The 24,561-nt window shown below is 40.6% G+C and overlaps 1 protein-coding gene across 1 annotated transcript; it reads left to right on the top strand.

Moving 5' to 3' along the window:
• The first annotated feature begins 2,992 nt into the window (after positions 1 to 2,992).
• Positions 2,993 to 24,419, top strand: tesk1a (testis associated actin remodelling kinase 1a). Its single transcript, XM_030431707.1, has 11 exons — positions 2,993 to 3,194; positions 3,679 to 4,526; positions 13,673 to 13,794; positions 14,013 to 14,061; positions 15,471 to 15,617; positions 16,335 to 16,417; positions 16,650 to 16,737; positions 18,686 to 18,769; positions 19,015 to 19,101; positions 19,301 to 19,394; positions 21,575 to 24,419. Exons 2-11 carry the CDS (start codon positions 4,329 to 4,331, stop codon positions 22,804 to 22,806), a joined length of 2,184 nt encoding a protein of 727 aa, XP_030287567.1. The 5' UTR covers positions 2,993 to 3,194; positions 3,679 to 4,328; the 3' UTR covers positions 22,807 to 24,419.
• Positions 24,420 to 24,561: the final 142 nt, after the last annotated feature.

The raw sequence follows: 24,561 nt of genomic DNA, 5'->3' as shown, positions 1-24,561 counted from the left end.
TGATTCCAGACTGGGAAATTATTTTGTCATGGCAGCAGTGGGTCTGCAAAAAAACACTCTGTACATAACATAAATAGAAAGCAAGATATACACTATATATAGTGTGTGTATATATATACATATATATAAATATATATATATACATATATATATATATATATATATATATATATATATATATATATATATATATAGTGCGAAATATACTATAAACATAAAAACAATAATAATATATGCAACAAAACAGTAGAGAGATCAGAGTTCTCTCTGTCAGGCAGAGGTGAGAGAGTTTTTGTATAAGGTGATGGCCTGTGGCAAATAATTTTAACTGTTGTTGTCAAAGAACATCTTGTCATTAATCTGGAGGACCTGTGGGCATTTTTGCCAGGAAAAAAAAACAAGGAAGGGAGAAGATAGAAAACTTACCAAAACACTGATAAAATATGTCAGACGTTATGAATTTTGATGCATTAAGTCAATAGTATGAAACTGTCATAGTCACAATTCTTCAATTCCAACTGCCTCTCCACTAAAAATGACTCACCTAGTCAAAGTCAAAATTATGACACAATAACTTAAGATGTCAACGTAGTAAATCGAATTAGGCCTGTCCAGTGATGACTAATCTTTGTATCTTTGACTTAAAAAAAAACAAATATATATATATATATATATATATATATATATATATATATATATATATATATATATATATTGGTAATAATTTTGAATTATGAACTTCATCACCCACTTCACTGTTGTTTGTTTGTAGTTGTATTCCTCTTGGTACAGTTGGCTGCCACACAAGGTCTTTGAAAAGGATGCACAGATTATGTCTTTACATATAATTGCAACAATATTAGTTATGAAACGTGACTAAAGAAATTTACATTAGCTGAAGTTTCCCACCTGTTTGTATGTAGTGGAGAAATCTCTGCTATTTGCTTTGGAGCAACATCATCCTTTGTGATTCATCAGGATGTTGTACTGATTTTGGATGAATGCGCTCATCACCTGTACATTCATGGATTTGACAAAGAAGGTTGATTGTTGTTGATGTTTTGTTTTCAATTAATTTGAGCATGGAAAAATACACTACAAGTCTTTAAATCTGATATCATAAGAGTGAAATAAAAAAACACGTAGTTATCAGTAAAAAGAATGAAATATCTTGGTTTCAAACAGCATCTGTAAATACTTTTTTCATTTCAGATTGACTGATTGATTTTGGATTTTTTTCTGTCTGCACCGCTGAATGAACGATTATATCTGTCTCCATGCTTGTGTTTGTATAAATGACAGTTGACATAAATATAAACTATTTTTCTTGTTGCTATGTTTATCAAAAAATGTCCTTTTGTTATCATTGATCCTGATGTATTTCAGTTTAAGTCATCTGTGACTTCTAAGTTATTATGTTCACGAAAGTGTGACTACATGATGCTGTCATCATGATCAGCATTATGCCGTATATCCAAATTCAGGTCATGAAAATAGCGATGTATTACTCCTCCAGATGAAACCAAACTATGACATCATCCTCACAGTCTGAATCAAACAACAGTGACTTCACGTTTAACCCTTAACTATTTTGTCAGAAAAGATCAAATTGTTTTATGGGGTTATTTAAGTATTGTGGTATTTTCCCCTGATATCACTGCACTATATCAAACATATTCAATATATTTCATATTCTACATATTCTATTCATGAGATTAATGCTGATTGTGCTGCAGCATTGTTCCATTGTTCAAAGGGAAGCTTGGCTGCATCCATGCCTCCCTGACTTTCTGTTGCTGCAGTGCATGCAGTGCGGTCCTGTGGGCCTGTGCAGAGTTCCCTCATCACTTCCTCCAACGTGAACAGGAAAACCATGTCAGTAGCACACAGCAGCAGGAGAAGAGGAGTGGGAGGAGGAAGAATACTCATTTCTCTTTCTATTTTCTTTTGGCATAAAACATTTTTTTATTGCTATGATAACAGTGCTTTATTATGATTATGATCACAATTTTAAGAAATAGAATTCTTGTGTCATTAATGTATTTTTGGATCAAAATGTGTGTCATTGTCAATGCTCGACTTCCGGCTCGGCAGCGGGTCTCGGATCGTTTTTAGTTGTAAATCTCTAGTCTGTCAACACCGCGGTTTGACGGAAAAAACTGATTCCAGATCAGCTGTCAGGGTTTGGCTCTGCCTTCTCATCTGCTCCAATCAGAGCCGCCCAGTAGGTCCTGGTGTATGTGTGCCGACTGTCGAACTCAACACAGTGAGAGAACAGCACACAGGATGTTTGACTTTGTCTTCGAAATAAGAGTCTTTTTGTGTCCGATAAATGAAAACGATGCTAAACCAGCCTCTCCGAATAATCTGAAACGAACAAACAATACCATATTTTTCTGAAATGCCTTTTCCCAGCATGATAGAATTGGCTGATATTATATATCAGAACAAATAACAAATTCGTACTTAATAAAAAGAGGATTGTGGTGCAGTAGTAGATGATAAAAACAGCATTTTTTCCTGTTGCTTTACACAATAAACCAGACTTTTACATAGCCTACATACATTTGTGAAAATAAAATTCGAATTATTCCCCAAATGAAAATGTTAATCGAACTTTGCACTAAATTAATTATCTAACGCCATGTATTACAATGTGTCCAAAATTGTAACTTATTTATTTGCAAACATTAACTAACATTCTATATGTTGCAAGTTGAAATTTCAAATCCGATTTGGCAAATAAAATAATAAAATGTAATACAATTAAATGAAATTAATACACATTGTATTTATTTATTTTATTTGTTTAACCTTTATCTAAATCTCGAGGGGATCACTGAAGGCAAGCCCTCATTTTCAATGCTGTGGAGAGCACAGAGGAACAAAGAGACCAACAACAAAAACAAACATTGTTCATTTCGATTTTGAGCTTTTGGATTTTGATAGTCGACTGTTTGAAAAACATTTATTTAGATATTTCTAACAGGAAGTTGTGTGTGTCCCTGTCGCTAGCTTCACTCCGGGCTGGTTCATTATGGTATCCGTCTCAACGAGCGGCTGGTGAAACAGGAATCCAGACAGGATTATCAGCCGCAGACACCGCCGAGCTGCACACCGATATCTCTGGCTCCAGTTTACCTGCAACACTCGGACAGCACGACATTTCCATCCGGACCGACGGGAGTGTGAAGGTAAGCCGTCGTCTCCTCCTCTCCTGCCGCTTGTCATTGACAGCTCCCGTTATTAACGTTTCTGTACCGGCCAGGAGGAATATGGAATTTCTAAACGCCACATTCTCTGCTTTATTTAGCGTCGGCTCAATTTATTTTTATATTAAGCAGTTGTGAAAAAATAAATCAAATATTGTTGAATGGGGCCTGTCATTATCTGTAGCCAAACAGTCCGGTTGAGCTGTGCAGGTCGATGTTATCCAGTGGACGTTACGGCTTATTGCTCTGCGAGCGGTGATACCCTGCGGGTACTAGCCCCACGGCTACCGTAGCGTCCCCAGCCTGCAGACGGGCCCGGGCCGCCTCCTGAGGAGCCTCTCAGTCGGCAAACGATACAGAATCAGCGCAAGTGTGTCACGTTATCACATAATGTGGTATAAGATGACATATATGAGCACACTGTTTCCTGTATGTTCTTTATAACAGTCTCTGAATACTTCCACAGGGACCTGTACATGGCAGCTGACTGCTCGGCCCTCCCACCCGCTTCTGGTGCCGTGCAGCTGCAGCATCCATCACATTAACGGGATGACGGAGAGAACCGAGCCTCCTCACGTACCGGCACGGTGAGGCGACGTTCATGGGCTGCAGGAATTCTTACAACCCCTATGGCAGCGGCATGGAAATTTAAAGTGACTTTACTTTTCATCAGTGAGAGCTATCCATCTGTCCTGGGACGTCAGAGCTCACGGTGAACCACAAAGAAACAAACCTGGAGCAGGTGGGAGGAGTCTCTGGAGGCATGGATGAATCAATGTGCTGCACTCTATACATCACATGAGCTAATGAGAGGATGCTGAACTCATGACAAACGCGGCTCACTAAAGTAGCAGGCTAAGATAGATATCATGTTTTCTGTAGTAACCTGAGGTCGACTGCAGCCTGCATGCAGGTGGAACCTGAACAAGCAGATTGCGTTAGAGTTGCAGTGTTGTATGTTCCATAAATCCCACAGAAGAGGCATTGATCATTCTGACACTATGATGTTGAGAGCCACCATCACCTCGTGCCTCAGGACTATAGTGGTCTAACAGACAGTCTGGTTCCCCTGTGGGAGAGAACAGAGCTTCTATAGCGTGGTGGTCCACTAGCACCATGGACTACCACGCTGAGTGCTGTTTCTGTGATCCTGAGGATGGCCTGGATGAGCCACCACTCCACAGTATCCACGCACCCAACCGGATCCGTCCATCCTCGTACAGAGCCCTGAGGAGTGCTGTGTCCAGTCTGGCCCGCATCGATGACTTCTTCTGTGAGAAGATTGGTTCAGGCTTCTTCTCTGAGGTTTTCAAGGTATGTGACCTCATCTACTGGTTATGATACAAGCTGTCAGTGGTTGAAACAGCAACAATCTAGGTACAGCACTGTTCACCCCAGATGTGCTGTAACTAGAACTTGGACATATATACTGGTGCTGAAAACCATATGAAAACTTTGTTTTATAATTATTACATTTCCTGAAGTGAAGTTTAATTTTTCAGTGCACTGATATCATTTTAGACATTAAAGTTTATTTTCAACCTGCCCCGATTACATTTGGAGGGATGTCACAAGTGCCTGGTAGCCTGATTTGAGGGGTCATTACAAAGAATGTGTGTGTCAGCTGATGAATTGATATTATAATTCTTTACTTCCCAATGTCATCTTCAGCACCGGGCGAGTATCAGGCCTTGTCTGTCTGTCTGTCTGTACACAGTGGTTAGAGTCATCATTCCCATAAGTTTCATCAATGTCTGATGATCATTGGCATCTTAGAACTAATTTAACATTTATTAAACTACCGAAAGCTAGTTGACATGCAGTGGGAATAGGGGACTCTGGGGCTCAGTTTTCATGGGTCATGCAGCCTCGTAGACAGACATCGTAATATACAGCAAAACGTTCACGCGCATCTAACAGCACAAAATATTGTGACCAGCCTTTAAGAGCAGACATATAATGTCCCAGGACATATCCAACTATGGAAATGAAATATATACACATATATACATAAGTAATATATAAAATGCAGGCTATAATAGCCTAATAATCTCACCTGGAGCTGGAGCAACACATCTCCACCAATGTCTTGCTCACATCTCTTTCTTTTTACGCACTGCTTTTTTTACCTGACACCGGGAGCAGGGAGGTGGTAATCCATATCTATACTAGTTCATATGCCCACCTGCATCTCTTCCCCTGGAATGGAGCAGCTAGATCCCATCAAGTTAAGCTACAGTATAGTGTAGAACTTTGTATCTGAGTGTGTTTTTGGCCCCAGGTTATGGCTGGCAGTGTAGAGCCTCTGGAACAGCAGGTGGATCATTCTGGGACTCTTTAACATGATACAAGAGTAATTTTATCAGAACAGCGTTGTTGTAGGATTTACAGACTGTTGGGTAAAATCCTAAAATAATGATTCAAAAATGATAATCTCAGTTGTCATTGTCATTATCATAGAGAGAGGAACATCATCACTGGATGATAAGAACATCAGGTGGAAACAGAACAGCAGGTAGAGACTGTGTGGACAGAAATCATTTCTGTGTACAGAAATGTCAGTACTGCAGGGAGACACGTCTGCAGGTACGAGCATCCATTGCTGTGAGTAGAAACATCATGGTGTGCATGATGTATACTTCAGGTTCATGCCCCAGATTCACCAAACCAACATCAAAGAACTTGTGGCAACCAGCACTGCCAGTGTCTCGGCCAAAAAGCTGCACGTTAATACACCATAAAGACTGCAGCTAACGGCCTACTAGCTCCAACATTCTGAGAGGAAACAACTCTCCGTACCACCAGATGGCATACTGGCAGTCAAAAAGGGAAATCTGAAGACTCAGAACTGGGGATATAAAAACTGCTAGTATGATAAAGCGGCATTTTTTATATGACTCTTGCAAATATAGCCACTTCTTACGTCCAATAAAAAGTTGCAAATGTCACTGGCGAAGAGGTGGAGGCAAATAAAAAAGTTGAAACCAAACTGAATGGGTAAAATCATTGCTAGATATCAGAGTGATTTCCTTCACCAACAGGCTTCACTGAAGATTCTCCATGCTCAATCTGACTGGTGCCAACTGTATGGAACCCATCAAAAAGATGATGACTGTTGGCCTGGTTTGTCGGGGCCTGTAGATATGTCATCATCAGTGCTGGTTGAAAAATTCTAACTGTAAAAATGATGAGAATGTCATGTGGCTGAAGACATGTCTGTCCAAAGCAGAGTAAAATTAAGTTTAGGCGCTTGCTGTTTCTTCCAGATGCAAACATTGAGGAAAAACTATTCCAAAGTGAGCAGAAAAGCTAAATCTTAGTGCACGGTGATGTCACCATTTCTCATGGTATTGTAAATGAATGTTGTCCAGAGATCTGTTATATTTTCTTTCCAATGAGTGGTAACGTTAGCTACTGGCAGAGACATGTTCTTACTGTAATGTAAGATGCTGCAAATTAGTGTGAAGGGCCATCCACACCAAGAACCATCACTTCAATAATAACCATGAATATCTGCTTGGAAGAATCAATCTAACACAAGTGGATGGCTGAGTTGGTAACACAATTATAATGACAGTGGCCAACCATATCGATAGCTCTGAGCAACAGTGATGCCTAATGCACAGGCCTATATAGCACGGCATAAAGAACTGACTGCTGATGGTCCTGCCTGTAGCTTTTTAATGCATCATACTAGTGCTTATTTCATTGGTATGTTTACAAACTGTATACATATACAGCACATATACTGTGCTGGTACATTTGTCTGTTGCATCTGTGGCATGTTTGTCATTAATGTAGATAAAGTGTGTGTGTGTGTGTGTGTGTGTTGCCTTCTAGTGCGTGTATGAGGTGACTGATTGACCGGACTGATCCCACTTTCCAGACTAAGTAGAATACTATCAATATATTGGCTGATAAACACACCTTTTTTGTAGTGATCCCTGTGGTTGTCAAACATATGTAACTGCTACTGGTATCATTGCAGCCAAAAACAAAAATAATTGAAATACAGTACTTTAATGTATGATTGTGTACAGGTGTTCACAAATACCTACATTTCTGTGCTCCAAATATCCAGCTTCCAGAAAAGACTCCTCCAGTATGATCTCACCCACACTAATTGTTACCATACTGGTGTTAGCTTGTAGCGCCAAGCACCACCGAGACACTTGCAATGAAACTGATAGTGATCTTCTCATCGGAGTGTGGGAAAGATAGAAAACTTTGCCCCAATGTTTCTTCTTTGATAACTTATTTAGTATGAAGAGAGGCCTCTGTCAATGGCATCTCATCACTGTTCAATAGGTACAGGTTAATTCAGATATTTATTTTAGATGTAGAAGGGAAGGAACAAATAAAAATGTTGAATACGACCATGTGTGCAAGAGAAACAGAAGGAGACACATTTTGCCACGGCCCAAATGACTTCTCTCCTGCTGTACAGTTTTTGGGCCAACTTAATTGAATTTCTATGTTGTGCTTGATCACTAAATCATTAACTAAACTAAACTAAACTACACTAACTTTGTTTTTTAGGCAGACAAATCAGCCAGTGAAGATCTTTCTCTTCACCAAATACACCAAAACTAAAGAATGATCCTTTACATGGTGGTACGGTTTAACCATTTCAATCACAGAAGCCAGCTGTTCTTTAAAATGGCCAGTTAGTCCCCCTAAACTAGTCAAGCCACAAGATGAGAACAAACTGTGAGTATGCCTCCTGGCACATCCCTAATTACATATCCATATAAAGTATATATAAAAACAACACATTACAATGTATTGAGAAATCAGCTGTCAACATTCCTGAAAAACTTTACTTAAAAACTTAACTTTATTGTGTTAGTTTGATTTTACAACATATTCATCATCACTGGGCTGACTACTCAGTGCAAAATATAACATAAAAAAATACATGAACAGAGGTGAAATCAAATCCTGCAAACTAAATAGTGGTATTACAGAAGCACACATTGGCTCAGTCCTGACCTAAAGTGGAAACAGACAAGAGACACAGACACAAGTGGTATACTTGTTGGTGTCACTGTTGCAGAGACAACCAAATCGCTTTTGTTTTCCTCAGAAAATCTGAATTAATCAGATTATAATCAAATTTGTAATTCGCCAAAATGCAATATTCAAATTGCAAAAAGCTTACTTTTCTTGCTAAAGGAAAAATGGGTGACTCACAGCATTGCAGAGTTGTCCACACCTACAGAGGTCTTATTTTTCCATAATTTTGGAGGGAAAAAATGAAAATTGTAATGCAAAAATGGTCATAGCCACTAATCATGAGTCATATTTCCTCTCCATCAGCAGTTGTTTTCTCACTCTGCTGGGTTGTGTTGTTTTTTCTCGTGGTTGGTTTGTAAAACACCTCGCCAGCAGCGGAGCTGGTGCATCAGATGGTGAGCCTTAGTTGCCACTTTGGCTGTTGCAGCTGCAGTGTCTCCAGGCTTGTAGGCAGAGCAGAAAGGCTGGGTGGCGGAGCAGCAGCAGCCAGAGCCGGCCCCTCGCTGTACCTAACTCGGCCTGTAGAACCTCCAACAGCGACGAGTGGCTCCAGAGGAAGCGTGACACAGAGAGGAGCAGCAGAAGCAGGGACAGAGGCTGAAGGGGACAGTATCTTTGCCAGTGGGGCTGTGGCTGGTGACGGCCGTATCAGTCCAACTGGTCTTGAAATTTTGAGAAAACCTTTATTTTATTTAAAATGTAACAACTGAATTATACCCATTAATTTATCACTTGTACTTGTACTGGCCAGCGGCAGGAACATACCTCTTAATTTAGTACATTGGCAGTGTGTCTTTGGCCTTGTCCTTTGTCTTAGGTGCAGAAATAACAATAATTCATATTTATAATATTTTAGGCATGGCCCATGTTTTGGGAACACCTCAATAAACTCTCTAGAACTGGTGACATGTAATTATAATATAGCATGTATACATCTACAGTGGTGAGTGTGGAACTGCTGCTGGTAGACTGTGGGGTTGTCCGGCTCTGCAGGTTGATAATAGTGACTGAAGTAATCAGGTGCTTTGAACAGGCATTGCAGTCGTTCCTGTTGAACTCAGTAGACTGATTTCCTGTTAACGCTGCTTTGTGTGTGTGTATGTTCCCTTCTGTCCACTGCTGGGTGAGGCCTCAGTAATGGCACAGTGGATTTGTGCAGATCAGGTGGAGTGATGGGAAATCCAGAAAGCCTATTAGTGCTACGCTATTATTACACACACACACACACACACACACACACACATATACTCATGCACAGACACAGATGCATGCACTCAGTCCAGAAACTGGCTGGATTTTGCAGGTACAAATGACCAGTCAATGAGCCATCACCATAAACCCACTGTGCCTGCAGCTCTAAATGTTCATGAACCGTGACACTGTCTCTCTCTATTGTACAGTATAAATGTGTAAACCCTTTTCACAAGTGAAAACTAGCATGGGGTCTCCAGACTTGGCAAATAATCAAAAGAAATCAACAACAGCTGACCTACAACTTCATGGATTTCATTGTTTGTCAAATAATGTTCTTTTCTTGACATTGCGTGTTTATTTTCTTTATTTATAAGAAAAGAAATCTCAGAGAGGGTTCAAAACCATCAAAATCTTCAAGCTGAAACTACAAGGGCTTTTGGACTATCACCTCTTGTGATAAAGTGGTATAGAGTCTAGCAGGGTCTTTCTGAAGGCTAACCCAGAAGTTATGATACCGACATGTTTTGTTTAGCAAGATAATCTTCATTCTCCACAGATGAAGGCTATTTCTCTGACTGCAGACAACACTGCCCTTTCACATGACTTAAACGTCACCACCAAGAAGCATCTTACTACACAATCACTATACAGGTTTTGTATAAACTGATCAATGTACAAATTGTAAAGTTAGAGTTAGATTAGTTTTTACCTAAAGTGGGCCTGTAAAGACTGACCAGTGAGTAGACAAGGCTCTGTGTTCACTGTGATTCACTGTGACCTCTCTAGTCTCATTTAGACACTTGTTAGCAACCGCTAACTGTTTTTAAGACTTAATTAAATATCTCTTGTGTTAACCACATACGCTAACCGCTTTGGAAACACGAACGAGCTTTACAATTAAACATTACATTAAACATGTATTTTAAGTTGTAGATCAAAACGTGTAACAATGTCCAGCCTGTGGTAACCACACACCTTATTTCACAGATTTAACTGAAAACACAAAAACTCACAGACTTTGAGACAAGGGAACCGGATGTGCTAACATGCTAACCTATTTCCATGTATTTGTACTCCTCCAGCACTTTACCAAGATAAAACAGGATGGAGCTAACTGGTTAACATGCTAACTTCAGCAGGCATCTCTGCAAATCAGTACACAGTCATCTTTGACCTAACATTCACACTGTTATTCACATTCATTTGCTAATGTTGTTTTTATGTTTTAAACTAAAATTCAGACTATGCCTTACAAACCGCACCATTAGAGGTACAATGTTTACATGCATGAAGAGATTAGTGTTCGGGTAATGTGTTAAAGTATTATATTTCTTAAAGTAGTAACGGCATTTAACACATTTAACAAGTGTGCGGTAAAATCATTACAGTTACTATATCCAGTTACGTGTTATCATCTGAAATGAAGTGTTTCTACATGTTTTCAACCTACAACATCGATACATTTGGGAGTAACCTGCCAGACACTACTATCATATGGCTGCCCTGTGCACCTTGTACCTGGATCAGGTGTACAAATCACTGTAAATTTGAACAGCTAACTTTATGGGATCCACTTGCTGTACATGCAGCTGTGACTACTGCAATTTGTGATCTGGTGTTTCAGGAGGAGAAAATCATATTTTTGAATCTTTCTCCTGTGGCTTAGAGGGTAGAGTGGTCATCTACCAATCACAAGGTCTGTGGCTTGTTGAAGTGTCAGTGGGCAAGACACTGAACCCCGGTTTGCTCCTAGTGGCTCTTCCATCAGTGTGTGAGTGTGGGTGAATGGTTATGGCTCCTGATGAGCTGGTGGAGCCTTTTCAAGTTCAAGTTACATTATTTGTACCCAGAGAGGTAGATTTTTCTTTGCAGTAGTAGAGTCCCCATACACACATATGGAAAAAAAACATAGAGACACAATCACACATCATCCAACTTAGGACAGTGAAAATGGAAAATTAAGAAGTTCTTAAAAGTTTATAAAAGGTTCTTACAGGTCCAAATCATTCTAAGATAGTGAAATTGAACTGAACTACTGATAGAAAAAAGAAAATATACAATGAATGAATACAAAATGAATCAATAAAAATGATTTAGGTTGTAAAAAAGTACATAATGGGTAAAATATAAATCGATAAGTAAAATAAAATAAATACAGTAATGAGTAAATAAGTAGAGATGCACCGATCGATCGATCGCAATCGGCCGATAATGCCCCTATCGGTTTTGATCGGAGTTCTCAAAATAGATCACATCAGGCCGATCAGATGACGTTTAAGTATAAAGACAGCGCATTAACTGCATGCAGGGAGGGAATTTCATGGCCGCCGTTGCCCTGCGCCACAGTGGCCTCTGTTCCCCTGGCCCGGTCAGCGTAGCGGGCTTTCCTTTAATTAAAGCCACCTGAGAGCACAGTAGTCACTCACAGTAACTTCAGTGAGTCTGCGGTTCGCGCAGGTGGAGTCTCATCATCACGATGATCTCACGTGAAAGCCTCTCAAACAGCAGCAGCTACGTCTCAAAACAGAAGAACGAAACTTACAGCACAGCGAGCGAGCGCAGCCGGTTTGACATGATACGTAACTGACTTATGTGGTAGGATTTAGTCCGGTAAAGTTGGAAATATATTCACAGATTCGAACTTCCCGGATCAATAACTCATAAGTGAAACCTTGTTAAAACACAAACGACGGACTCTTTCCTACCGTAGTGAGGAAGACAACGAGCTACAACCGTATGTTAATCTAAACGAGCGTCTGGACATTAACTCTGGTCTGTATGGTCAGCCAGCTGTGAGACGAGGGCGCAGGGACCGTCTACAAAGTGCAACACCGAAAAGAGAAACTACAAAAAATTCAATAACTTCACTATTATTCAGAGTGTAGTGTCACCAAAATCACTCCACACATCAGTGGTCTCCTGCTGGTTATTCTACAATTTTTTGTTTGGAAAAAATGTGCTTTGCCATAATTTTGGGGAATTTCTATTTGGGAGAAATATTCAATAACACTAATATTCAGTGTGGTGTCACAAAACCCACCTCACCCTACTTAAAAACTACTTTCTAATGTAACTTTAACTTGATTTTGGTATTAAAAAATGTTTTAATACATAATCCATGTCTTATTATAAATTAGGATGTTATGGTATCAGTCTGAAAGGTAAATCAACACATTTTACTCAGTGGCCTTTGTGCCCTGTCATGTGGTCTTGGTGCCCCTAAAAAAAAGTGAAGACCAAATGGACTTGCCCCTAAAATGACAAAGTTCCCACCCTGACTGCATGCATTCCCACTAGTAAGCTACAGTTACTCTATGTAAGCTGAGTCCAAGTTGTCTCTAAGAGTCTCTAGAGTGTGAAATATTGCACATTGCCTCAGCCTGCAATAAAACGGTGGTCAATTCATGATACTTTCTCATCTCCTAATTTTTATACTTAATAATACAATATAGTCAATGTTGTGTAAGAAGAATCATTAATTAAATATATGAAAGTTACACAAGACAACAATATAGAAAAATGTATGGATTTGACGCTGTGATCGGTGATCGGCAATATCGGGATCGGCAGATACTGCTTTTGGTGATCGGTGATCGGCCCCAAAAATCCTGATCGGTGCATCTCTATAAATAAGTAAAAGCAGCAGTTATTAATCACTTGCAAAATATAGCTATTACTTATTCTTCAGTGTAATGGCCGCAGGGACAAAGCTGTTGTTATGTCTTTTTGTTTTACACTTAAGAATTGTAAACCTGTGCCCAGAGGAAAGAAGCTGAAACTCAGTGTGCAATGGGTGGGAATTGTCCTTTAAAAAAAAAAAAAGGGTGGCATGATCGCCACATTCATACACTACCACCAGTGTATTAATGTGGGTGTGAATTGGTGAATTATGACATGTGTTGTGAAGCGCTTTAAGTTGTTAATAAGATGAGAAAAGGGCCATATAAATACAGTCCATTTAGCATCTTTGTCAAATAATCCTTCTTTTGCCAGATACATGTGATCAACAATAAACCACATGTTCTGTAGTCAGAGAGCGCAGACGATCTGTGAACACTCTTCTTGCTGTCTTTTATGTGTGTTCAGACAGGCTTGGTTGAACTGTTTATATCTTTGCTCTGTCAGTTAGGTAGCAGTAGAAGCTAACTGTATCCTCTCACTGTTCTTTGATGGAGGTGAAACACCACATCTCAGTCTCCCTCTGTGTGTCTTGCTTTCTAACTGTAAAACTTTCTCTGGTTGTTTTTCAGGTGCAGCATCGGATCACAGGGCAGGTGATGGCACTGAAAATGAACACGCTGGCTAGCAACAAAGCTAACATGCTGAGAGAAGTACAGCTCATGAACAGACTTTGCCACCCCAATATACTCAGGTTGGTAATAATGTATATATAAAAACATACTCCAATGTGGCTGGCCCACTGTATGTGATACCTGTATTGCTGTGTCATTTAAGATCAATATAATGTCTTTGTATTAAATACATAGACAGGATCAGGATCAGGCAGTGCTGTGCCCTCTGAGATCAGAGCACTCAGTCTGCAGGAAGTATATAATAGTATTTTAACCACATTTCTTCACCTCTCCTCAGGTTTCTTGGCGTTTGTGTGCACGAAGGTCAACTCCACGCTCTGACTGAGGTAGAACCCTCCCGCATCTCTTTCCCTCATTAATCCAGTCATACATACAGTACATATGATTGAACACAAACAACACTGGAATGCCTGTTTGTACACCTGTGGTTATACTGCCAGTAATGGATAAATAACTGAAACACCACACAGCAAAATAGCATACAATCACAGCTGCAGCTGTGTGTATCTGCTTTAAATCATGGTGTACCAGGCAGGTTATGATGGTTAAATGGTGTGCAGTGGTTACTATAGCTTCCACAGAAGCTTCCTGAACATACCTGTCCTTGCCACTAGAGGACTGTCCTGAACAGTTTCATCTCTCTTGGTATAACAAATGAGCCTATGAGATCTGAAATAGTCTCATTCTAAACCATGAAGGGCTTCAGGAATTCTGTTCATATTAAAGTTAAGTAGATTAAATAGTAGTAGGAAAGGAAAATGACTCTGGAGATCATGATTAAAAGTCCTGCACTAAAAATCTTACCAAAGTGAAAGGATGTAAGTATAATCAGGAAAATGTGATTAAAGTATTCAAAGGAGAAGTATCAAAGCAAAAATGTCTCCCCTGTGATTTGTACCACCTCTGTCTCATGCCATTACTATACTATTCTCGTACTGTTAACATTAGATTATTATTTCTCATGCATTAATGGAAAAGCAGGATTTTACTGTTGTAGTTGGTTGAGGCGGAGCTCATTTTAACTGTTTTAACAAGACTGCAATTTTTTTTTTTTTTTATTCTGGATTAATCTTCTGATATTGTTCTCCATTAATCCATGGATTGTTGTGTTTGTAGAAATTCTCAAGATAGTAAGAAATGCCTCACAAATAGCCCAAAGTGATACCTTTACAATGTTTGTTTTATCCAACCAATAGAACAGAATCAAAATGAATAAAAACAAATCAACACCTCAGTTTGAGGACATCTTCACATTTGTAAAGCTGGAACCATTACAGGTTTTTGCATGAAAAAATAGTCAACTCTTCAAAACATCTTGTGAGGTTTGGGTGTAAAACGTTCCATTTTTCAATCAACTTAGAACTGAAGCTGTCTGATAATTATGGTCAGTATCAAATAAAATATTTACTTCTAGGAAGTGGTGGAGTAGAGGTAGAAAGTACCATCAAAAGAAATGAAAGTACCTAAAAAGTACAACAGCGAAATGTAATTCCCCCACTGGATCACAGTAATATCCATATCCATGGCCACATTTCAAGAATACGACAAAAAATACATCAGGGGCCAGACTAATAAACAAACCAAGGCGGACGAAACCACTGTTGAGCATATCATATTATATTTTGTTATAAGAGAAGAACATTGTTAACAGCACTTTTCTATCATTCAGTTCACAGAACTTCTGTGTCTGCTGTGATTCAGCCTTCACTCTGTCTTTTGTCGTCTCTCTCTGCAGTATATAAATGGAGGTAACCTGGAGCAGCTGTTGGACAGTGATCTGTACCTGTCATGGGGTGTCAGGATCTGTCTGTCTCTGGATATCGCCCGAGGGTTGCAGTACCTGCACAGCAAGGGCATATTTCACAGAGACCTCACTTCCAAGGTACAGCATGCAGATGTAAAGTGTGGGAGAAAACACAGCTTTCTATTAGAAAATGTAACAGTATAAATGTTGAAACATTTTACAGTCTACTGCCTGTATGAGAACATTGAAATTAAATTGTCAAAAACAGGTCAGTGTGTGTGTGCTGGAGTAAAGACAGAAACAAAGACAGCACTCTGCTGGTCTGGTTTTAATGTGTTTGACAGCCTCCTCACTCTATGTTTGGTGCCATGCTCCATTAATGGACACTGACTGATCGATATGAGGTATTCATAAAAAGGTTTTACCTTCCTCCTGCAAATCTGATTATTACAACATTACCATTTACATTTAAGGCATTTAGCAGACGCTTTTGTCCAACGCAATACGTACATTTGTCACAAGAAAGAAGCCCCAACAAATCACTGTCGATAGAGTCAAAAGGAAAAAATAGAGACAATTTACATAGCCCCTCATTCATTCAGTGCAGTAGCACAGTGGCGGTACCAAGGCAGGGGGCTCCACAAAAAGGTTAATCATGCACTGTCTACTGAACAACAGTTTAGAACAGATTCATGTTACAGAGGGATTATAGATTACAACCTGAACAAATGAACCTGAACTACCTGCATGGCTGCAGAGGTCAGTGAGAAAGTACTTTTGTGCACTATGATGTGTTTATACATTACTAGTAGTTGTAGTTATTTGTAGATTTGACCTGACTGTTCACCTGTGCAGAACTGTCTGGTGCGCTGTGACAGTGGCATGTTCACTGCTGTGGTGGGAGACTTCGGCCTGGCAGAGAAGATCCCTGATTACAGGTCAGTGGGGCAAAGTCCAACATCTCTTCCTCTTCTGTTATCTTATAACAAGTCCCTCACAAAAAAAATGGTATCCTGTGGGAAACTGTGCCATTCTAACCCTACAGAGTCAATGGAATATGAAGAATATTCAAGGTTAAATTATAGCAGTAGCTCACAGCAAATTCAGCTGAGTGCATGAAGTGTCTCTGAATGAACACCTGACTTCAAGGAAAACCTGGTGTCTTTGCAGTGATGGTGTGAAGCAGCCTCTGGCCATTGTAGGCTCCCCCTACTGGATGGCTCCTGAAGTTCTGAGAGGGGAGCTGTACAATGAGAAGGTAATCCTGCTTCATCTGCTACACTAATGGAGAACAGTACATAAAGCAACACTATGTAACTTTTGACAGCAGGACTAACACACTTCCTCTTACAGCTTTAAGGCAAAACAAGAACTAAACTGTAGAATGATTCACTCTTGCAGAGTGTCTTATCCTTCGGCCTGATTTGTGCCTTTGGAAACATGTATAGTCAGGATAAAAAGAAACCACAACGAATAGTCGAAATAGCCAGTAGGATTATTGGAGTTGATCAGGTATCTGTAACTCAATTGTATAACGACCTCAGTTTAAAAAAGACCGATCAAATCCTAAATGTCTCAACCCACCCTCTTCACCTGACATTTTCAAGAAGTAACAGGTAGAGTGGAAGAATCCTGCAGAGGAAAATTAGGACCACAAGGTACAACAAGTCTCCTGTGTCTACAGCAATTAGACTGCACAATAATAAATTAAAAAACTCTTTAGCACTTTAAGCTACTCCATATGAGCATTCAACTATTTTTATTTATTCATACTTATTTATTCACTTCATGCTTGTCATGTTTCCCCAGTTTTTCTTACTGTTTTGTCTGTCTTGTCCTTGTTTTTTTCTCTTACTGCTTTGTATTTATGTAACTGATTCCAGTGAATTTTGGGAGATGCTGAAAGATTGTTCAACAACATTGACATAATTTCAGTTTCTAGTCAATACATTCCTGTAGTAAGTATTCAGTGATGAGGTAAACAAAGACAATAAAGTTTTACTTTTTCAGCAAACACAGTCACAGCCTGACATACACGGTGTGTAAGCGATGGACAGTAGGTCAGTTATTTAACACTTTTACCCACAAATTCTAAATTCTGTATTAAAAATGCAGCACAGAAACACACAGACAGTGTGGGTGTACTAGTGGCATTTGAAAGCATAGCAATTCATTATGATCACATATTACTGCTGGTTGATGCAAGAAAATGGTTTGGAAGGTGATGCATTCATTATTGTAATCTAAAATAATAAGAAGTTATGGATACAAAATCATCATTCAGCAGTACAAGATTGTATAATGACATTTCTGTTTGTAATTGTCTTATCAACACAGTCACAAAACAAACTATACAGTCTACAGTCAGTCTACAGTCACAAAAATAATCTTTTCATGGTAGAGTGTTGAGGATGAGTTCAGGAGCCTCACAGCATGGGGACAGAAGCAGCTCTGTAGTGTGGTGGGATGGCAGCAGGTACTTACTGGCAGATACTGTGTCTTTGGGTGAACAGACTGTATCTAGGTGGGTGTTGTCTTTTAGTATCTTTGGGCTCTGTGCAGACATCTCACTTCACTGGTGTCACTGATGCTCTGCAGATGGTACCAGTGAGGTTCTGGTGGTTTGAATCAGCTGCAGTCCTCCTGTCCTTGGTTGTGATGAACCATGCCTGTTTGTCATGTTTTCAGTCAGGATGATTTGCATGCTTCTCTTCAAAAGTTGTATTTTTGCATTTTTAAGTCACATAAAGGTCCAGTGTGTCGGATATAGGCGCAGAAATGGAAAATAATATGAATTAATATGTTTTCATTAGTGTAAATCACCTGAAACTAGGGATTGTTGTGCTTTCTTCACCTTAGAATGAGCCCGTTATAACTACAGACAGAGCAGGTTCTCTTCCAAGCGGTCCACAGCGTTTCTACAGTTGACCAGAATAGACAAACCAAACACTGACTCTAGAGACACAAAGTCCTACACACTGGTCTCTTACCCTTTGTCTCAAAGTTTAAGTGAGCTTTAGCAAAGTCTGGATGTAGTGCTCGGCACTCACTACAAAATTGTTTGTACTGGTACCAATCTTATGCTAAACATGAAGTGACAGTGTATTACTGTGAGATGTAGTTTGAGCCCTAACCTGTGTGAGCTTTATCAGAGCTAACACCCAGGACAGAGCTGACATGAACACCCTCTCCTTTCCTCTGCTTAGGTGGATGTGTTTGCTTACGGCATTATCTTGTGTGAGATCATCGCCCGCATTGAAGCTGATCCTGACTTCTTACCCAGGACAGAGGTAGGACTGTGTTTGTGTGAAATAAAAACTTTGAAATAGAGAGACATGGAAACTAGTTACGGTTTGTTGATCCAGATGAAACTAGTCTTCAGTCTGCAGTGAGATGACCTGAATAGCTCAACACTGGACACTGAAGGGGAATGTGCCTGTGCACGTGTTTGTCTGTAAGGTGTCATTGTCATTGGCAAACACTTAATAACGTTGTTTGTGTGTGTGTGTGTGTGTGTGTGTGTGTGTGTGTGCAGGACTTTGGTCTTGACGTGGATGCATTTGAAAACATGGTTGGGGATTGTCCACGTTCATTCTTTAGCCTCGCTGTCACCTGCTGTAATGTAAGTACACACACACACACACACACACACACACACACACATACACACACACACAGATTGTAAACTGACAAATGCTTTCAGTTTTGTTTTCACTCATGTCTCACCCTATCTTGGGCTGTTGGACCTCTCTGAGTTGTACTGATGTGTTGATGAGATAATTGTGCGTATGTGGCTCTTTTTTTATTTTTCTTGTTTTCAGATGAGTGCAGAGAGGCGCCCGTCATTCTCAGACATTGTCTTGACATTGGAGGGTATGGATAGAGAAGAAGAGGGAGAGAAGCCCATTGCACTTGGTAAAAGGATCAAATTAATGATTGTTTTAAAAAATGCCTTCATTTAAAGTTAAAGACAAATTTTTAACAGCACTGTTGATACGTGTGCTCACACGAGGCTACTGACTTTTTGCCTACAACATCACATGGAGAGATTAAATCACATGACTGCCACAACTGTCAGAGATGGGTTTCCCCTCTCAGGTTTTCCCTTGCAAGCCCACTTCAGGGCTGAACCGTGGATTTTTAGCATGTCAGTTAAAAATGTTTGCATATACTGAAACAAAGATGCTTTCTCCAAACCTCATTAACAGTACCACACAGTTGAAATCATATTGCCCTTTTCACACTGATCAAAAAACCTAGTAACATCCACTGTCATCTGCTTTTTTGACTTCAATATAAATTGGTACAATCGGCATTCACTCCTGCATCGAATGGCTCTGCAGTTGTCGCATAGTCGTTGTCAAAAGTTCACATGCACTTCTAAAAAACATGTATGTCACGGCAATCTTCAGTTCCAATGACTCCACAGCTATGTGACAAAATCTACTGGAACAAAAATATACATACATTGTTCTAATATTTGGTTAAATGTCCCTTGACCATTTTCACCTCTATAAGGTGCTTTAGATAGTCTGCCACAAGCTTCTGGTCATCCTTTGGCTGAAAGTTTAACTACTCCTCTTGACAGAATCGGAGAAGTTCAGCAACATTCTTTTAAATATCTCTTATATTTTCTGCTCTAACGCCAATGGGCTGGCAAATGGACACAGTACAGAGCCACATCCTGTGTGGATGTGGCTCTGTACTGTGTTTCTGTGTTGCTGCCTTCAGCCCAATTGCACGCTCTACCAAGGAGTTTTATAAAAGTTAAACTGGATGGTGGGTTTTAGAATCACAAATCATCTACTCATCAGCCACCCGTCTCCACCAGCTCCTTGAGCCGGACGCATCCCCATGGTTCTATCCTCCATCAGGAGTCATGTGATCTCCCTGGCCAATGGGCCACAACATTCAGAGGGTGGCAGTTTGCATTTGATATTATTTGGACATTAACAGAGTGATACAGCTTTTGCTTGAGGAATGGGAATGGATCTGGAGAGGGTGCTTTGAGCCCTATATGCGTGCAATATACAGCACCAATGATATTTGGCGCTACAACAGAAATGGTGCTCTTGATCTCTACCTGCTGGTCAGCAGTGTCTGGGAACGATATGTACTGGGACATGATGATATTAATCGCTTTCAGTACTCTCGGAAGCACACGGTCAAAGAAGACAGAAAAGCCTGACCTGTCTCCTATGACTCTCTGAAATGATCCTGTGGCCAAAAGTCTGAGTGCACTGAGTATGTGGAGGTGTGAAGGCACAGGATTTGTGTTTCTCCTTCACTGAGGCTCCAGGTTATTGCACAAATCCATAAGCAGTACTCATGGCATCTGGTGCTGAAAGCACACGTTCGTCCCAAGGTTTTTATGGTCTTAATTAGGATCGATTGAACCTATGGTATTTTTAACCATGAATTAAACAATCCAACCATTAAAATTCTTCTAAAAACATATAGTCTGAACATGGATGTTCAGTCAGTGCTGAGCTTGAAAGAGATTGAAGTTAAAGGTACCTTGTCAGTGGCTCAATATGGGTACCATGGATGAAGAAGAAGTGGATACAGTGTTGGAGGCTGTAGAAAGTTTTGCCCCTGGCTAACTTGAATGGTGATAAAATGTTTTAATCAAGCTTTTTTGGAATTTCTCCAAGAAATGTTTTCCTCATTTCACAGCTGCAGCGTTCACAAAGTCAGCTAATGGGAAAGTCTTTTCTGGCCTATGTACATCACGTGACTTTGTAATTACACAGTTTGGTCATTATGTCAAATGTCTTCAAAGCTTCAAACTTGGTGTGCAATGGTTTTTGTGTGTGTATGGACCCAAACTTTCCTAGCAGAACATGCACTGTACCAACATGATTAATGTTATTCACTTTACCTGTCAGACTGTTTAATGAATGATGAATGCTGTATATTACCAACAATACTTAAAAAATAATTGGAAAATCTTGAACCCTATCAGTTTGTTCATCCAATCCAGCACTATTGGCAGCATGTGTGGAAAGGTTCCGGTGTTATTGGTATTTTTTGCCTTTCTCTGTCTGTCATGTTGTCATAACCTTGTTCATTTTCTCCCTCCTTTCTTTGTTCAGAGCCAGTGATGGTAAATGTAAGCCCATACCGGCGCCGCAGCTCCCCCTGTCACCTTAGTGACCACAGCCAGCAACGGCAAGGCTTGGCGAGGAGCCAATCAGACATGTTACCGCCAGCAACGCTGACCCCTCCTCTCCTTGGGACCCCTGCACGGGTCAACCCCTTCTCTCTCAGACAGGACTTGAATGGTGGGCGGTGTAAACTCTTAGACACACCGAGCAAGTCCGTCATCTCCCTGACCTTCACCCTTCCAGCGCTTCGCGATCCATGTGCCTCCCCTGACCTTCTCAGAGGGATGCCGGGGACACGAGCACTGCCGAGGAGATGTCAGTCGCTTCCCTGTACCCCAGAGCTCAGCAGGACTCTGGCCTTGTCTAGAGACATGGAGAGGAAAGAGGAGGAAAAGGATGATGACGTCAGAGTGGTAGCAGTTAAGGGGGAGAGAGGGGAAGATATGGAGGACGACGTGAGGAATAAGACAGGTGTGTTAGAAAAGGTGGATGAAAGGTTGCATGACAAGTATATGGAGATAACTGAGAGGAGAGAGTTGTTGAATGAGAAGGATGGGATGGTGGAGCATTCAGGTTTTCCTGTTGAGCTGGAGATGGTTTCTCTGGAGCGTTTGGAGGAGGTGGAGGAGGAGGGAGAGAGTGTGTGTTTAACAGAGCCCATGGACTGCACCAAGTCTCCAGAGACTGCAGATAGAGTCTTGGACTCCACACCTGTAAGACCCCTGCTCTACTCTACTTCCTCCTCCTTACGGACCAATGGATGGCGACTTCCCATCTCCAATGGACCACCCTCCTTGCCTCCTCTGCCACGACTGGACAACAACAACGGCTCAGCCCTTGTAATTGGCCAACAGGTCCAGTGGGGTCTAGGAGGGCAGTCTAATGGTTACAACGGAGCCCAGGTCCTGTCCTCTGATCTTAACTGCACCTCTGAACAGGATGAGGTCATTTCCTGTCCAGGCTGTTGCCTGGTAGGTCTGAGTTTCCCCTCGGTGTGCCTCCGCAGTTCAGCTACGGTGACTGCCCCACTTCGAAGGGCTTCGTTACCACGGCAGCGACCCTACCGGAACCTCAATGGTCCCATAACTAGTGGCAGCGCTTCCTCGTCAGCTGCCACAGCAACCAAAGCTCTACTGTTCGGCAGCACAAATGGACAAGTTGTGGCTGGGCCCTCAGCGATGTGTGAGCCTGGCCGGTCCCTGCCAGAGGCCCAGACATAAACTGGCTCAGTGGGGATTTGGTTTTGAACTTGTGATATCCACCAGCACTAAATGTTCGCAGACAAACACAGCAACACTACATGTTGCTTTGCTAATACTGAGAACCCAATACTGACCCCAGCATCTGAGATGTTTTGTTAATTTTGTAAAGTAACGGCACACTGTAGTAGTTAGTAGTTAAAGAGCCAACTGGTGGGCTGGAGGATTAATCACAACAAATCACAGTGACAGTGAAGAACGTGGTGGTCTAACGTAGAGCAGGCAGAATACAGCTAAAACAGACGAGCTTCAGACCAAGCAGGGTGAGCTGGGCTCTGAACTTAACACTGAACAGTCAGGGTCAACCTCCCATTACTGCCGCTGGAATGGTGCTGATCCAAACAGAGCAGCTAGTCTCAGACTTACATGCATGCTCCATCCATACTCAACCAAATCAAACTGAACTCAGTCTGCACTCATCTGCGCTGCCTTCATGCCTGGAGGCTCTTATGGTATAAAAAGTGTGTGGCTGACTAAACAAGCAGAGTATACTTGCAATTTATTATCATAGTTATGGCCATAATTTCTATCAATAAAAATAACATTATACTCAACAAATTAATTGCTGGAATGTGCAAACACGTAGACACGATTCATAAGTAGTCTGATGTGGCAAGAAACTCTGAGGAAAGTCAAAGTGATATGGAAGGAAAGAAGATGGTGGACAGTGAAACAATGACCTAGTCTGTACATTGTAACCATCCATCACAGTTTACAGACAGACTTCCTGCTTCAATTTCAAAACTCTTCTTTTGTTTTGCATGGCAGCCCTGGCACTGCACTGCACTGTTACGGCCAGGCCAGGTATGGATTGAAATCTATGGATGTGAATGAGGTTTACTACAGCCAGCCCGGTGTGGCTGCAGGTACATAAACATATGATAAAACACTGTTTTTGATTCTGTTTAACTGATTAACAGTAGCTTAACCCTGGGAATATTTATACAATTAATAAAGAGGATTTGCTTCCTACATTTTTTATCGCAGCTGCCCTCAGAGTGTGTGTGTGTGTGTGTGTGTGTGTGTGTGTGTGTGTGTGTGTGTGTGTGTGTGTGTGTGTGTGAGACATACAGACTGATATCTGTTGCTAAAAGAAGAAAATTCCTCTGCTCGTCATGTAAAGTCTTTATTTTTGCACTTCAGTTTGGAGCACCTTGCAGTAAGACATCAGGCTTTCACTAGATGGTGCTTTATTTAAATCTGTGCTTCTGGTGGTTTATGTGCGTGTGCTTTTGGCCAGACAAACTACAGAGCTCTCACCCTTTGACATCTACTCCCACTCACATGTATCTTGTGTATTTACATATACATTTTGATCACACCGTTATTGTTACTTAAAAAGTGTCAAATGAAGCAGGTATGAATATTTATTGTACAGATCATTCCACACACTGTGTGTGTACAGTATGTGCTGCAAAAGGTAGTGTGATGGATACTTACAGGATACATTGTTATCCTATCATTTCTGATGTTAAACCATGGTTCTTGCTTCATTTCTATTTTTGTTCTGTTCTTCCATACAGTTAGAAACCTGCGTGCAATAATCTGATAATAAAAAACATGGTTGTGCATAACCCTCTGTGGTGTTTTTATTTCTTCTTTTTTAATTGGGTAAGTAGCTGAAAGTGAAAAGGTAACTATTTATTGAAAAAAAGCAAGTTTAAAGTTGTAAACATTACAATTAAAAATTAAGTAATTACTTCTGCAGATTGAGCA

Source organism: Sparus aurata, chromosome 1 (genome assembly GCF_900880675.1).
Source record: "Sparus aurata chromosome 1, fSpaAur1.1, whole genome shotgun sequence".
NCBI lineage: Eukaryota > Metazoa > Chordata > Actinopteri > Spariformes > Sparidae > Sparus > Sparus aurata.
The sequence above is the reverse complement of the archived record's forward strand: the minus strand, read 5'-3'. Positions and strand labels throughout refer to the sequence as shown.

Bases quoted from the DNA above. Each gene is read 5' to 3' on its own strand.
- tesk1a (XM_030431707.1), top strand. From the start codon at position 4,329: ATGGACTACCACGCTGAGTGCTGTTTCTGTGATCCTGAGGATGGCCTG. The intron at 15,618-16,334 runs GTACAGCATGCA...TCACCTGTGCAG, and splicing joins ACAGAGACCTCACTTCCAAG to AACTGTCTGGTGCGCTGTGA. The intron at 16,418-16,649 runs GTCAGTGGGGCA...GTGTCTTTGCAG, and splicing joins GAGAAGATCCCTGATTACAG to TGATGGTGTGAAGCAGCCTC.